Raw genomic sequence first — 15,080 nt, forward strand, 5'->3', positions numbered from 1 at the left:
TCCATGGAAAACAGGAATTCATTAACTACAGGCCATTGCACATGTATTAACATTAAAGGTTAGGTTATAACTTAAGCCACGATTTAAAGTCTTCATCAACCTGCTGAATTACCCACACTACCTTGTATTAACTTCAGAAAAACACCCATACCCTTTAACTGAGTTATCAGGCCAGAAGGCACTAGTCAAGATCCAGACTATGAGAATTACAGGTTTTCCAAAGCTTAAATCCAATTGTCCCCGGCGTCCCGGAACCAAAACTCAGAGGCCTCGACTTCCGGGGAGTGGGGGACCGGAGTGTGTTAGGACGACACGATTAAGTTCGGACTTGCGGAGGCCTACCGGGCGAGGACTCCACGCCCAAAGCCAGTGCTCAGTCTACAACTTCGCTTGAGAGGCGGGCGAGGCCGCTGGACTCCAGGGATCGCTCTGGGGCCGCTCCAAAGGAGCGAAGCCGGCCGCAGCTTCTGCCATGGTTGGGCCCGCCGTGCTGCGCGCTCTGCGCAAGAACAAGACCCTTCGCTACGGAGTCCCCATGTTGGTGAGTGGCTGCGGCCCGAGCAGGGCGGGGCTTGGGCGGGGCTTCCTAGAGGGGCGGGGCCACCTTCGCTGACTGGTGCCCTTGTGCTGCAGCCTGTGCTAGGAAGGGGCTGCTAGAGATGTGGGCTGTTAGATTTTTCCTGGTTCACACTCAGAAGGGTTCTCTCTTTCCCTTCATGAACATGCGTGTTGTCACTGTCCCCGTTTCCTGGGGTTGAAGGTTGAGGTTGGCAGAAAACCGATCAGAGCACCAGTAATTATGTTCAAATTTTTGTTTGATCGTCGACAAGTTAATTTGCTTTAATATCCGCCCATATCATAGTAAAGCTTTTAAATATACTTTTATTACTTTGGTGCGGCAATTGGCACAGGTGAATCTCCAGCTTTTGTATTTAAGCAGTGCTGAAAGAGAGAGGCTGACTTCAGAAATGTAATAGGATTTTTAGTCATCTTTGATGTATGTGGATTTTGTTTTCATCTTTAGGAAACTATGCATTCTGCTTTAAGAGTTTCAGGATAAGCATTAGCTCTTAGAGAAACGACAACAATTCGTGTAGATAAGGCATGGGTAAATTTGTTTTCTGCAATTCCTCTGCGGTTCGGAAACACAGATTTTAGTCGCTGACTTGGAATCACCCGTCTGTCACTATGGGAACCAATTTGATTTTCTTCCCTTTCAAAATAAGAAGTCAAGAACTTAGTGAAAGACAAAAAGAAAGCAGAAAATCAAACAACCCCTAAAGGCAAGGCTGTCTGCGTAGACTTGGTTTCCTGCTCTATTTTCAGAGTTGATCAGCAAGAAGGAAACTCCTTCACAGTCGGTTTTTAAGTGGTCACATCAAGTGTTATGAAGACGTACTCTGGACCTGTCTGGATAAAACTTCTAAACCTAATTCGCTTTCCAGTCAGATGTTCTTCCACTGGGTAAACAAAGAGCACTTTCAGTGCCCACCCAATCTGAGAAACCCTCCTTTGAGGTCTGAGGCTTTCTTTTTCTGTTTTATCATACCATAATCAATCAGGTGTATACCACAATCGGGTGTGCACTGGCAAATTAAACCTCCAGCATGTAACAAAAGCAACATCTGCGGATGATGTATTCATTTTGATCTTTTACCCCACAGAAGTTTAACCAGTTATTCCTTTCTGTTTGTTGCGCGCGCGCGCGCACACACACACACACACACACACACTCACTCACTTCTAGAGTGTTTATGTGAAATAGCATTGTTTTTATTTAAAAATTATATATATTGAGAATTTCATAGATGAGTACTGTATTTACATTATTTCCACCCCTACCTGTCCCCCTCCAACTTCTGCAATCCTCTTCTCCCTCACAAATTCATGGCGTCTTTAATTATTGTTGTTACATGTTGATATGTATGTATAACACAATTGCATGTTATATGTATGTATAAAGATAGCCTGATATAGTATTGGTCTTGTGTAATCCAAAGTAGTATTCTTTTTTAAAGTAGCTAAGAATATTTTATATGTATAATTGTTAAATATAAGCTTCTTATTGTGGCTGCTACTTATCTAAAAATCATGGGGGTGAAGATAAAGAGCCCTAAAACCTGAGAAGTGGCTCTCTAGACCGCAAGAGAGGCAACAGCAGGCGAGAGCATGCTTGGAGAGAAGAAAGCATCAAGTTAAGGCAGATCCTCTAGCTGAGCCCCTGATCTAGTGAACACAGAGACTCCATGTCAACTGCTAGGTTTTGTTTTGTTTTGCTTTTTATTCCCCCTCCCCCATCTTTGAACACACATCATAGATGCTCTCCCCATTTGTTGTCCTTCTTGGTTCTGAATTGGTCGTTTATTTTTTTCTTTTTTTGTGAGAAGTTTCAAAGTTACAACTGTCAAGTTTTGTTACTTTTATGAACCTCAGATTTTAAATTTATATCTCATAGTTTTATGCTCTTTATATTTTAATTATTTAATCAGTGATATAGGGATCAACCTTTTTCCCCTAATGGCTAAGCTTTTGCTTCTCTGGCCTGAGAATTACAGCCAGTTCAATTTCTGGTAAAATAGCAGTGGCAGTGTGAAATCTCTTTTAAGAGTTTCTGCATACTGAGAAATGTGGCCTACACTCCAAGACTCCTTTATCACGTGATAAGAAAAAGGGCAATGCCTTCCAAATGCTCAACTTTTCAAAAATCATAAAACTGAAAGAAATTCTCCACAGACAAGGCCAGCATTTTATTCCTAGGTTTACCCTATGTAGTGATAGTATTAAAAGAAAAACCTGACAGGTGGGAAGTGTGGCTCCCGATCGAGAGCCCTTGCTGCTCTTTCAGAGGGCCAGTGCTCCCCAGAACCTCTCTCAGGCTGCTCGTGACTGCCCGAAGCTCCAACTCTAGGATATTTGATGCTCTCTTCTGCCCTCCACAGGCACCTACATGCACCTGCACATTCACAGACATGTGCACATACACATGCATACATACGCAAATGAGAAAATAAATCTTAAAAATAAAAAGCTGTAAGCAAACAAATGTTACCGATTTTGTGTGAGCAAAGAAGGCTCATGAATCGAGCCACACTCAGAACCTGAAGAAGTCCTGCGTCAATGACAGTGAATATTTATAAACAAAGACACTACAAAAATAACTTAATTGGTTAGAGTTAGACATTTGCAGGTTTTTTTTTTAACTTGTTCTTATCAGTTAGTTGACCAATCAAGTTTTCTGTTTGTTTGCCTTCTAAGGTTACATAAACTCTCTACAGAAATTTAGGTATGTAGACAGCTTCACTCTAAACCTTATACTTAAGAGTAGCCTATCATTTAGTTGGGTGTACTTTTATTTCCTCTTGAAATTGGAAATAGGAGGATCAGAAGTTCAAGGTGACCCTCAGGTACATAGCAAGTTCAAGGCCATCTTGGTGAATGAGATGCTGTGTCTTAGTTGGTGTTCTATTGCTGTGAAGAGATACCATAACCACAGCAAACATTTAATTGGGGCTTGCTTACTGTTTCAGAAGTTTAGTCCATTGTCATCATGGCAAAGAACACAGTAGCATGCAGGCAGACATGCTGCTGGAGAAATAGCATCTGGATTTACACCTGGATCTGCAGGTAGCAGAGAGAGAGAGACACCAGGCTTTGCCTTCTGACACCTCAAAGATCACCCCTAGTGACATACTTCCTCCTTCAAGGCCACACCTCCTAATCTTTCTAGGAAGTGCCACTCCCTGATGGCCAACATTTAAATATATGAGCCTATGGGTGCCATTCTTATTCAGAGTACCACACCCTGTCTCAAAAAAAAAAAAACCCAGCAAACCAGAAAGTCAAAAACATATATAGGGTTGATGTATAGCCTTCAGTAAAAATCTACTATAAATTTTCCAGCATGGCATAGTAGCCTCCATAACTGAGTTTTCACTTTTTGTATCTCAGTTGTTATAAAGAAAAGAAAATAAATCACATGGAAAGTTCCAGGTATGAATAATTCATAAGCTTTACATGGCATTTATTACAATATATCATCACTGTTGTACTTCATTATTGGTTATTGTTGCTAATCTTATTGTATCTGTTTTGAAAATTAAACTTTGATAAAAGGTATGTATACATAAAAACATAATGTATTTAGGGTTTAGTATTTGTCCAGGTTTCTGTAGTGGTATATTATTTGTGTTTTAATAAATAAAGCTTGCCTGACAAGATCAGAGAGTAAAGCAACCATACTAGTCAGCCATACAGACCAGGGAATGGTGTTACACACCTTTAATCCCAGGAGACAAAGGCAGATGGATCTCTGTAAATTCAAGGCCACCCTGGGCTATACAAGATTGAATCCGTCTAAAAGAGAAGCAGAGGTCACACAAAGGTGATCCCAGCACTTGGGATCATATACCTTTAATCCCAGTACTAGGGAGTTGGAGACAGGAGTGATATGGCTGGGCGGAGAGAGGAATACAAAGAGGAAGAGAAGTAACTCAGTGTAGTATGGAGTTTGAGGATTCATGGAGACAGGCTCTCTCTCGCCCCTTCTGTCTGAAGATTTGACAGAGGTCAAAGGGCTTTCTAGTGGTTGGCTGCTTTGCTTTGCTTATTTCAGGTTGAACCCCAATTTCTGTCTCTGGGTTTTTATTATTTATGCTACAGGTTTCAGGGGTCCCTGGAATGCCTTTGAGGACAACCCCACCACATCTACTTTTAAATGATAGTAATAATTTTAGATAGTTTTTTATATTCTGTCTTAGGCTCTGTTAACTGAATGAGCTCGGCCGAGGCTGCCCTTCTATTTCATACAGCTGTTCCTTTCTTTTGTTTCAGTTGCTGGTTGTTGGAGGTTCCTTCGGGCTGCGTGAATTTTCACAGATTCGATATGATGCCGTGAAGATTAAGGTAAGAACTGTGATTGGTGTTTGACTTGTGTCCGAGTGTATGGTTTTTGGTTAGGAGAATTCTATGCTCACTTCATTTAGCAATATTAATCTGTCTTGAAAAACCTAATAGATGATCTTTGAGCCTTGTTTAAAATATCACTAATGAGGCCATGAAAGCGAACCATATATAGCATTTGGTGGCAGTTCTTTGTATTCACTAGGGAATTTGTAATATCATTGTTTCTTCCCCAAAATATTCTCAGATGTAGTTGCTTTTAGGATTTATAGGGAGTAAAGAACATGAACAAACAATCTTACTTCATTTTATTTTTCTAAATTATAAATTCAGTATTTTATTTTAATGCCAGTAATGTATACTATCTTGCATACAGTCAGTTGACCATTCCAGAACAAAACTAGGATTCTTGTCCTCTGTAATTAGACATTCACTGTCAAATTTATGCCACATAGTTACATGAGAACTCTGGTTCATTCATGGAGAAATATGTTGTAATTTGGGGAGAGAGAGCGTATACTTGATATGTGAAGGTTTTTCTGAGTGATATATAATGTATCATCACATGCCAATACAGACATTGTTCACTTTGGTAATGGACCCTCATTGCTACATCACACCAAGTAATATGACTAAGTGTGTATTTTAAGTAAGGCACTTGTGAATAGGACAGTTTGCCTATCCATTGTGCTTTGTTATAAGATACTACTATGTTAATATTTAATGTAAATATTGTGGCCCTATTTTTAAGATCAGACAATGAAAATAAGGATAACTGTAATAGCAGTGTTATATGATCCAGACATCACTGGAAAAGAAAGCTAAATAATTCTGTTACTATAATGACAGATGAAAAGGACACCAACAGCTGGATTAGGGAGTTAAATAGCCAAAATAGCCTACTGCACCATATGCCAAAAGAAATTGCAGTTGGGTGGTCTAAAGAGATGGCTCAGCAGTAAGGAGCACTGCTTGCTCTTCCACAGGTCCCGAGTTCAATTTCCAACAACCACAGGGTGGCTCACAACTATCTGTAATGAGATCTGGTCCCCTTTGAGGAAGAGACCTGGTCAGTTGTCCTCATCGACTTAGACCATGAAACCCAATATGGACAAGTTCAACCAAACCACCATATACATGCTTCAGCATTGCCAGGGCATAAATTTTATTTCATTCATGTTGGATACAGGGATTGGAACACATAAGAAGACTGGATCTCACATATCCAGTACAAGACAGACAAGTACTTACAAATCAATCTTAAATCGGTTCATCTTAAAATGCCAATTCTTAACCTCATATAGTAATTGTTGCATTAACTTGTGCATACCGCACTAATTTATTATACTTTGACTGATCTACTTTTTAAAATTACATTTTTCTGATTAGGAAAGGTAGAACTAAATATAGCTTAGTGGTGAACAAAAGTTGATCTTGTTCAGTCTTATCATGGGCCATCCTTTCTATTCTATTATACACAGCGGTAGCTTGAGCTAGGGGTGGGACTCATCGGTAGAGCGCACTTGCTTAACACACAGAAAGTCCTGGGTTTGACCTGCAGCCCAGTGTGTGTGTGTGTGTGTGTGTGTGTGTGTGTGTGTGTGTGTGACAGAGAGACATTGAATCATGGAAGCAAGAAATGTTTTCCTTAACTCTTAGGCAGTCTAACGTAGGGGGGAAATGGAGTTTCAAATTGTCATTTTATTCTTTGAAGATTTTAAGCAAAAGAAAAGGGAAGCATAAAACAAATAGGTTGATGTTTTATAAAAATGCCCCCGCCCCCAGTTTTCTTTCTGCTTTCTACCTGGGACTTTAAAGTCCATAGAGTGTACTATTAAACTAGGCCTAAGTTCAAGGGCTGCAAGAGCTACAGAATGCATGTTCCTGTTAAACTATGGCTAGCTGCAGGTGGCTGTTGAGAGTTGTTGCGTGATCTGTTAAGTTATGTGTAAGTGCACGGGCTTTAAGAGCCTAACTCTTTTTGTATATATGCCCATCGCTGGATTCTGATGTCTTATCTTCTCATCACTAAATCTGTGTTTTGTTACATTCGGTTTCTTACTAAACCCATCCTTTGACTTTGTGATTTGGTACATATTTTTCACTTCTCAGCTGTTCATTTAATTCCTTATTATATATTTCAATACTCTAGAGAAATTTTCCATAATGTTACATTTTATCCCTTTTTTCTGAACTCTTTGTGAATTATAATTACTCAAAAGGCCCATCTTTTATAAGGATATAATTATTTAATTTTTGTTCATTTTTGACCATATGATTATGACTTTGAATATGCCTTATAATTATTTTCAGTTAAATATTGATTATTGTTTATAAGTAGCTGTAGATGTTCTAGGTGGTATTGCTTTCCTTCAGAAACAATTTATCTTTTTTTTTTTTTTTCCTAAGTGGTAGAGCGGAATCTGGTCCCCTTAACACTTGGGTGTGAGCCGGGTCCTGCCTGGCTTGTTTAAAGTTGGAGTCAGCCCTTGTGCATCCCTTCCTCGCGCTTGTTCTTAAGACCTGACCCTACATGACTTTCAGTTAGGATCCAGGAAGCTCACCTCTACTTTCCAGAGATTTTCAGCTTAGCTATATACCTGTCTTATGGAGTTTAGAATGTAGTAATTTCTTTGAAGGCGCTAGATCTCTGTCATGTGTCATTTGCTTTCTGTGTTTGTTACTATAGCCCTGTGTGATGATTTCTCTAGCCCCCAGTAGCTGCATCTACCTGCCTTCCAGCTGTGGTTCCTCTTATTTTTAAATTAACATATAAACTGCACAGAGTGATAAGCCTCATCGTGGCATTTCCATACATGTATGTAATGTGCTTTGAGAATATTGGCTCCCCTAGGACCCTTCCTTATCCCCCTTCTCCTCTCCCCTTTTCCAATACACCTTTCCAATAATCCTTGTACTTTCTGTCCTTATTTTTTTCCAAAGTTTTCATATCTGAGAGCACCATGTGATACCTGGCTGTCACACTAACCCTTGGTTATGATTCTGTACTTGTTCCTGGCTTGGCAAGTATAGCCAAGGGGAAAATGGGTTTCAGCTCCAATTCTCAGCTCTTAGAAAACCCTCTTATTATAGTGGCATTTTTTCTGTTGCGCCTTAAACTGAAGACTTAATTGAGTTTTTATTTGATTTTATTTGATTTTTTTCTTGTTTCACAAATTATTTTGACATCATTGGATCCCTTTTTACTCTTACTTTGTACAGGAAATAGAAGCACAAGAAAGTAGCTTATGGAAATGTACAATGGGATAATGTTTACTGATAAGGCAAAAATGGCGTGTGACCAGTAGTGCTGATGTAATTCTGGATTCTCAGGCATGCCTGTGTTGGGGCTTTTGGATCTGCTTGTCCTAACATACCTTGTTTGGATCTGTGTCATTTGTCTCCATCTATGTATCATGGAGTCCTGGGATTGTCCCCCAGCTCAGCACTTTGCTCACAGGCTGCTCTGAGTCATGCAAACGCAGCTGGTCCATTTCCTTGTTTGTTTCACTGTCACACTCTTCTCGGTGACGTGCAGGTAGCAGGTATGCGCTTCAGTGGACTCTGTGGAACCCTAAATATTCTATTGCTTGCTCTTTGTTTGATCCGTGGAAGGGGTTCTTTCATTTTTTAAGTGTGTTATATAGTAACCCTTTAAATATTTCTGTGCTACAAAATCTGCATGGCTGGTGACTAAAGCTGCTCTGGAGGCAGAAGGCCAGTGCTCAGCACTGCACATGCATCTTTCACAAATTACTCAAGCGTCTGCCAGGGTTCCTGACATGTAATAATGAGGATGAAGGTCACGCTTATCTCACAGGTCTTGTGAGCATTAAACAAGATGGTGTGTCAGGTGTCTAGTACCGATGCTCAGTGTGCATTGGTGGCTATTAGTGGCGGTGTGTCCTAATTACCACAGAGGAGAGGAGAGATTTCCACATACGGTTTCAATGGACTGAACTGTCCCAGCCAGCTTTCCTATGACTTTGTTTGAGACAAGGTCTCACTGTGTCCCTGGCTGGCTCAGGACTCACTATGTAGACCAGGCTGGCCTCAAACTCACAGAAGTCTTCCTGTTTCTGCCTCCTCAGTGCTAGGATTAAAGGCATGCGCCACCAGGCTTCAGCTCACCTGTGACTTTTAAAAGTAAAAAATGAAAACAAAATAAAGTGAAAAATGAATGTGAAAGAATTTAGTAACATATGGTTTTTTTCCCCTTTTCAACAGGTTGATCCCGAATTGGAAAAAAAATTGAAAGGAAATAAAATAACTTTAGAGTCAGAATATGAGGTATGGTATGTTAGTATTCTATGTTTGTAACAATCTAACTAGTCATCACTGGTTCTATTTCTTAAGATAAATCAGTAGTGAAGAAAGAATAAATTTAATCTGACTGTGTGACATTTGGTAAATTACCTAAGATCCCTAACCGGAAGTGCTGGAGATTATAGCTTTTCAGGTAAACGTCACCATGGAGCACTACAAATCTGAGCTGCTCCAAACCTGGAAGCTCTTTGTTGCTTGGTTTGTTCTGTAAAGGGGAATCTGGGGACAAGCCCTGTTGTTTCCTGGGCCTGGTAACTTGGTAACACCTGTGCCAGGGCATTGTTCAGGCTTGGTTTTAAATTTGGCATGGTGAGCTTCAAGTAAGCTTAACTTTGGGCAACAGTGGCCTTTCAGTGTCTTAGCTGGGTGTCAGGAGCATTGAGTACTGACGAGAGGTCTGCACCCTGGTGGGTGGGGTGTGGAGCCCCTATCCACCCCACCCCCCGCCCTGGCTTCCCGACGCTTTCCTCACTATGTCTTAGGCTCCTCATTCAGTCCTGTGGCAGCTGGGTGTTAGGGGGAGGCTTGGGTCATGCCTAGCACACGCGCACAGCCTGGTGTTCAGCCAATTGCATGGTTTACAGATTGTCTACCAGGAGTTCTTCTTGTATATGACCTCTAAAGACAGCATGTTCTCATGACTCTGTCCTGCCAACCTTGACTCACAGCTTAAGAATTATTTCAAATTCCTGTGAGCACATGTATGTTGATGTATCTGGAGAGTGGCTTGCTCTAGTAACACCTTCTGCCAGGACGGGTGGCCCATGTTTGTTATTCCAGTGCTTGGGGAGACTGCGGCACTAGGATTGCTGCTAGTTTAAAAGCCAACTTAGGCTACATAGTGAGTTCAAGGCTGGGCTATATAGACGATATCTCAAAAAAAAAAAAAAGAAAACAGAAATAACTACACAAAAGACCTTTTACTACCTTGAGAATCTAAATGACCTAAAGTTTAGATAGTTTCATAACCATACTTGAAAATACTTATTTGCTAAATTAATAGCATTTTGTACATCCACATATATGTGATCCTGACTTTTCAAGAAAAATTCTTTCATTTACTGCTTTCCTGTCATTTGGTAAAAACCTTGAACTGTCTGCTTGAGAAGTAATTGCTTTGTGGGCAGTGATGTTCTGGAGGCTTTATCTGGGAGTAGATTTTCCTTGTAGTTCTGAAGAAACGATAGGAGTTAAGAGCCAAATATAGAATATTTTGTCTCACCTTTTAGCAATCACTTACAATAAGAGTCGATGCCGGTCACGTGGTGGTGGTGCAAGTTTTTAATCCCAGCACGTGGGAGGCAGAGGCAGGCGGGTCTCTGTGAGTTTGAGGCCAGCCTGGCCTACAGACTGAGTTCCAGGACAGCTAGGGCTGTTATGCAGAGAAACCCCGTTTCCAGGGGGTGGGGAAGAGTCGATGCCAGGGTGGTCTTGCTACATGCTAAAGACTGCATAGTCAGTAAAAGAGCGGATAACCTAGTTGATACTTAGATTTAAACCTCAAGGGAAACATAGATCATTTTCTCCAAGTTTGGATTTAAATTGCCCCTTGATCTCTCCTAGCCCTTTTCCTCCCCTCCTTAGTTATTCCAGACCATAGACAGGTGTATAGAAGTGACCATTCGAGAGGATAAGGGACCTTTTCCGTCCATCCCTTTTCTCTTGCCTTCTTCCTGTGCTCAAGACATTCGAGACTACGTGAAGCGGGGATGCTCCAACGTGTAGTTGGGTAGTTTGCTCGCTGATGAGTGAGTTCCCTCAGGTTGCCCGTGGAGAGTGGCTTCAATCTGAAGCCCAGCGTCGTTTCTCAGGCACAGAAGAAGGAGCTCTGGTCCTTTTCTTTCTTGTGAAGACGTCAGGGTCTTGTCCGCGGTGACCCACACCAGCCCTTCAGCTGTTGCTACGCTAGAGCAGTTTCCCGTCTACTCTTCTTTGCCCAGCCCCTCCCTTCTTTGTGCTCCCAGAAACAGAGGGTAGATGCCTTCTGTCAGTAATAGTCTGTCCTTATGGGGAAAGGTAGATGTGAAGTCTCTCCACAGCAAGCCAGAGAGTTCTGAACCTCAGGAAGTTCTTGAGCTTGCTTTGGAGTTGGTTTATTTCCCAAACTTGTCTGGGAGCCTGTTGGGTTTTCCTTCCCTACTCAGCCCTCAGCGATGCCTCATCCAAAGCCCCTGGGCATCGGTACTAATGTGTTTAACTTCATGGTTCTATAGAAAATAAAGGACTCCACTTTTGAAGACTGGAAGAATATTCGAGGCCCGAGGCCCTGGGAAGATCCTGAACTCCTCCAAGGACAAAACCCAGAAACTCTTAAGCCTAAGGCAGCCTGACTGTGCTCAGCTTTTCAATAAAATGTCCTCACCTGGCCCTGTACTCCACTAGGAAGAAGATCCCAGACCTGTACAGACTTGGATGTGAATAATGTAATGGCAGAATGTTTCGATTAAAAAGTCAAATGTGAGTCTTTATGCTTCCCGGTCAGTCTGATTGCAGACGAAAGGAGCAGTGTTGAACACACGCACACACGCGCACACACACACACACACACACACACACACACACACGCACCCCCTAGTAAAAATGTGACCACCATACGAGCCATAACTCCTGCCACCATAACGAGCCCTCGCTACCAACCACTAGTACATTTTGCTACATCATTTTGGATTCTGATGAAAATCAAAGACTGGGATCCAAATTTTCCCAATAAAATTGTGACTTTATGTTAAACTGATAACTGGTCATAATCTAGTAATGATCTGTCTTTTATTCCTAACACGTCATAAAGCAGCCTCTGAAACCATTGAGCCGATTAAGGAAATTGCATCATTTACCGAATCCATGTGCAAGTGCAGTGCATGCCGGTAGGAATATATGCCACGTTCGTGGAGGTTATCAGATGCCTGCGGCTTGGGCTGGAAGTCGGTTCTATTTTGCCTGTGAGATATGCTGTGGTCCGATTCCTCAGCGAAGTGAAGGCAGGGTTTGTTCTTAAACCAACAGCTCATTTTCCCCTTTCACCTCTGCTTAGGCAGGCCTAGCCCTCCACCCCGTGTGGTTTTAATGCTGAACTCTAAATACCTCAAGTTTCAGCTGCGATAGCCCCACTATCACTGCTCCTCAAAATAATAAAACATCCTACTTTTCCCTCTACCAGGCTTCTAGTTTGTTTCAACAGATTAGTTTTAGTAATCTTAGAATGATATTTAATGGATAATGACAAACTGATTTCAAAGTTACTGTCTTAGTTACTTTTCTTTTTTTAATAATTTATTTTATAAAAGAAAACAAACTATCTTTTTTACCAATCCCAGTTTCCACTCCTTCCCTTCCTCCCATGGAGAAACATGCCTTACTGGCTTGCTCCCATCGCTGACCCAGCTTCATTTCTTATAAACCCCAGGGTCGCTCTGCCGTCAAGCACAGTGGGCTGGGTTCTCCCACATCAATCGTCACTCAAGAAAATGACTTGCAGACTTGTCTCCAGGCCAATTATTACAGAGGCATTTTCTCAACTCTGACTCCTTATTCCCAGATGACCCTATCTTGTGTAGAGTTGACATGAAAACTGACCATAATATCCGCCCCTTGTCAACTTGCAACACGAATACAGCACTTACTAAGCCATAGCCTGTCTTGCTCTTCCATGGTGTCATGCTGATATTAATATGACAATGTAAAGACCCCAGCCTTTAAAAATTTCAGTCTTTAAAGTTCAGTCTTTAAAATATCGACTCTTTCAAAGTTCAAAGCCTCTTTATAATCCACAGTGTCTCTAGCCATGGGCTCCTGGAAGATAAAACAAGAACAAAACTAAAGATAACAGCTAAATCCTTTCTTCCTCCGAGAGGGAAGAGCCAGGGCATGCGCAGTCACAATCAAATAAAATCATCCCAAAATTCACCAGTGTAAAGAGTTTGATGCTTGGCGTCTGGGATCCATTCACAACCATCCAGACAATAAAGGTCACCTGCCACAATCCCCCCCAAACTGTGTGCTACTGGTCTCTTGTGCCAATGCATTCAAGGCCACTTCCCACTTTCCCTTCTATCAGGTTCAGTGTAACTGGTTTCACACCGAGTTCCTCGATTCACTTGGACTTGAGTTTTGTGCATCTATTTACAATCTTTTACATGGTGATATCCAGTTATGGCAACACCATTTGTTGAAGATGCTTTTCCTTTTCCATGGTACCATTTTTGCTTCTTTGTCAAAAATCAGGTGTTCATAGGTATGTGGATTAATGTCAGGGCCTTCTATTTGGTTCCAGATGTCTGTTTTTATGCCAATACCAAGCTGTTTTTATTATTATAGCTCTATAGTAGAGTTTGAAGTCAGGATGATCCCACCAAATGTTCCTTTATTGTGCAGGGTTGTTTTAGATATTCTGAGTTTTTTGTTTTTCCATATGAAATTGAGTATTGTTCTTTCAAGGTCTGTGAAAAATTGTGTACAACATGATTTCTAAGACATACATGTGTGTGTCGGGGGCGGGGGCTGGAGAGATGGCTCAACGGTTAAGAGCGTTGGCTGCTCTTCCAGAGGTCTGGAATTCAATTCCCAGCAACCACATGGTGGCTCACAGCCATCTGTAATGAGATCAGGCACCCTCTTCTGACATGCAGGCAAACATGCAGACAGAACGCTCTATACCAAATAAATACATTTTTTTAAAAAATATATACATGTGTGGAAAGTCTTTTCCTTGTTTTCTCCAAAATGCTTAATACCTTTTGCCTTCAAGAGCACATGGGGCTATTTCAATTTATGTCGAAGCCTTGGGTTGCGTTCTACATTGTCTTTTGAGCTCTCTATCCTAAAATTAGGGTTTTAACACAAAGTAGCAACATAAAACTTACCAGGATTTCATAGGGAAGAGACCAGGAAAGTTTATACAGCTCTACACTGTTTACTCAAGAAAAGCTCTTAACAAAATTTCCTCATAAAACCCTTTCTGTGTTGGACTACTCCTGGTACCCTGTTCTTGTCTCATCTTAGTCGGACCCCTGATGGATTCTATCTTTTCTGTTTCTGGATCTTCATTTGCTCATATACAGCACCCCTGCTCTTCCCTTATACCAGAGTTCACTAATGCATAGAGACATTAGCCCTTTTCTCCTATAAACTAACACACCCAAAGCCCAGATCTTCTGAAAATAAGCTTGCTCCTACTCTATACCGTAGCAAGGAAGATGCTATTCTACAGGTTGAATGAAAACAGGAATTCGTATCTTGGCGAAATTGAACTACTTACCTCCTCAGCCTCCTCTTGTAAAATCAGGGATAGTAATGCCAGTACCAGTGTCATAAGTTTGAAATGCGTTCAGTTGTATAATGCTCTTTGAACAATGGCCAACACAGAGAAAATAGCCGATAGTCATTAGCTGTTATTAATACAAAACAGGGAAAGCTTATTAGTAACAACAGTTATTATTAAAATACTTGGTCAGGTAGTATTTTACTAACACTGTTTAGGAGACTGTTCCATTAGTAGCAGTTGCACGTGGAATACAGTGAGACTAGTGGACTTCAGCCGGACTCTCAGGTCTGCCATTTATAAACTGTGGCCTTACACAGATTACATAACCCTTTTTTTTTTTTTTTTTTTTTGGTTTTTCGAGACAGGGTTTCTCTGTGGTTTTGGAGCCTGTCCTGGAACTAGCTCTTGTAGACCAGGCTGGTCTCGAACTCACAGAGATCCTCCTGACTCTGCCTCCCAAGTGCTGGGATTAAAGGCATGCACCACCACCGCCCGGCCTACATAACCCTTTTGAATCTGGGTGACTGCATTTATGGGCTGGAATTTTGTATTGGTGTCTGCTAGTTAACCTAGGCGGGAGATGCACGAGACCTAG

At 41.4% G+C, this 15,080-nt stretch overlaps 1 protein-coding gene across 1 annotated transcript; it reads left to right on the plus strand.

Annotated features, from left to right (window-relative positions):
* Positions 1–295: 295 nt before the first annotated feature.
* LOC121452129 (cytochrome c oxidase assembly protein COX16 homolog, mitochondrial) lies at positions 296–13,495 on the plus strand. Its single transcript, XM_041657956.1, has 4 exons — positions 296–541; positions 4,831–4,902; positions 9,127–9,189; positions 11,439–13,495. The coding sequence occupies exons 1-4, from the start codon at positions 473–475 to the stop codon at positions 11,553–11,555; spliced, it is 321 nt and encodes a 106-aa protein (XP_041513890.1). The 5' UTR covers positions 296–472; the 3' UTR covers positions 11,556–13,495.
* Positions 13,496–15,080: the final 1,585 nt, after the last annotated feature.

This window comes from Microtus oregoni, unplaced genomic scaffold, assembly GCF_018167655.1.
Source record: "Microtus oregoni isolate MIOR12 unplaced genomic scaffold, Mior012 000009F_ref0000495, whole genome shotgun sequence".
Classification (NCBI taxonomy): Eukaryota; Metazoa; Chordata; class Mammalia; order Rodentia; family Cricetidae; genus Microtus; species Microtus oregoni.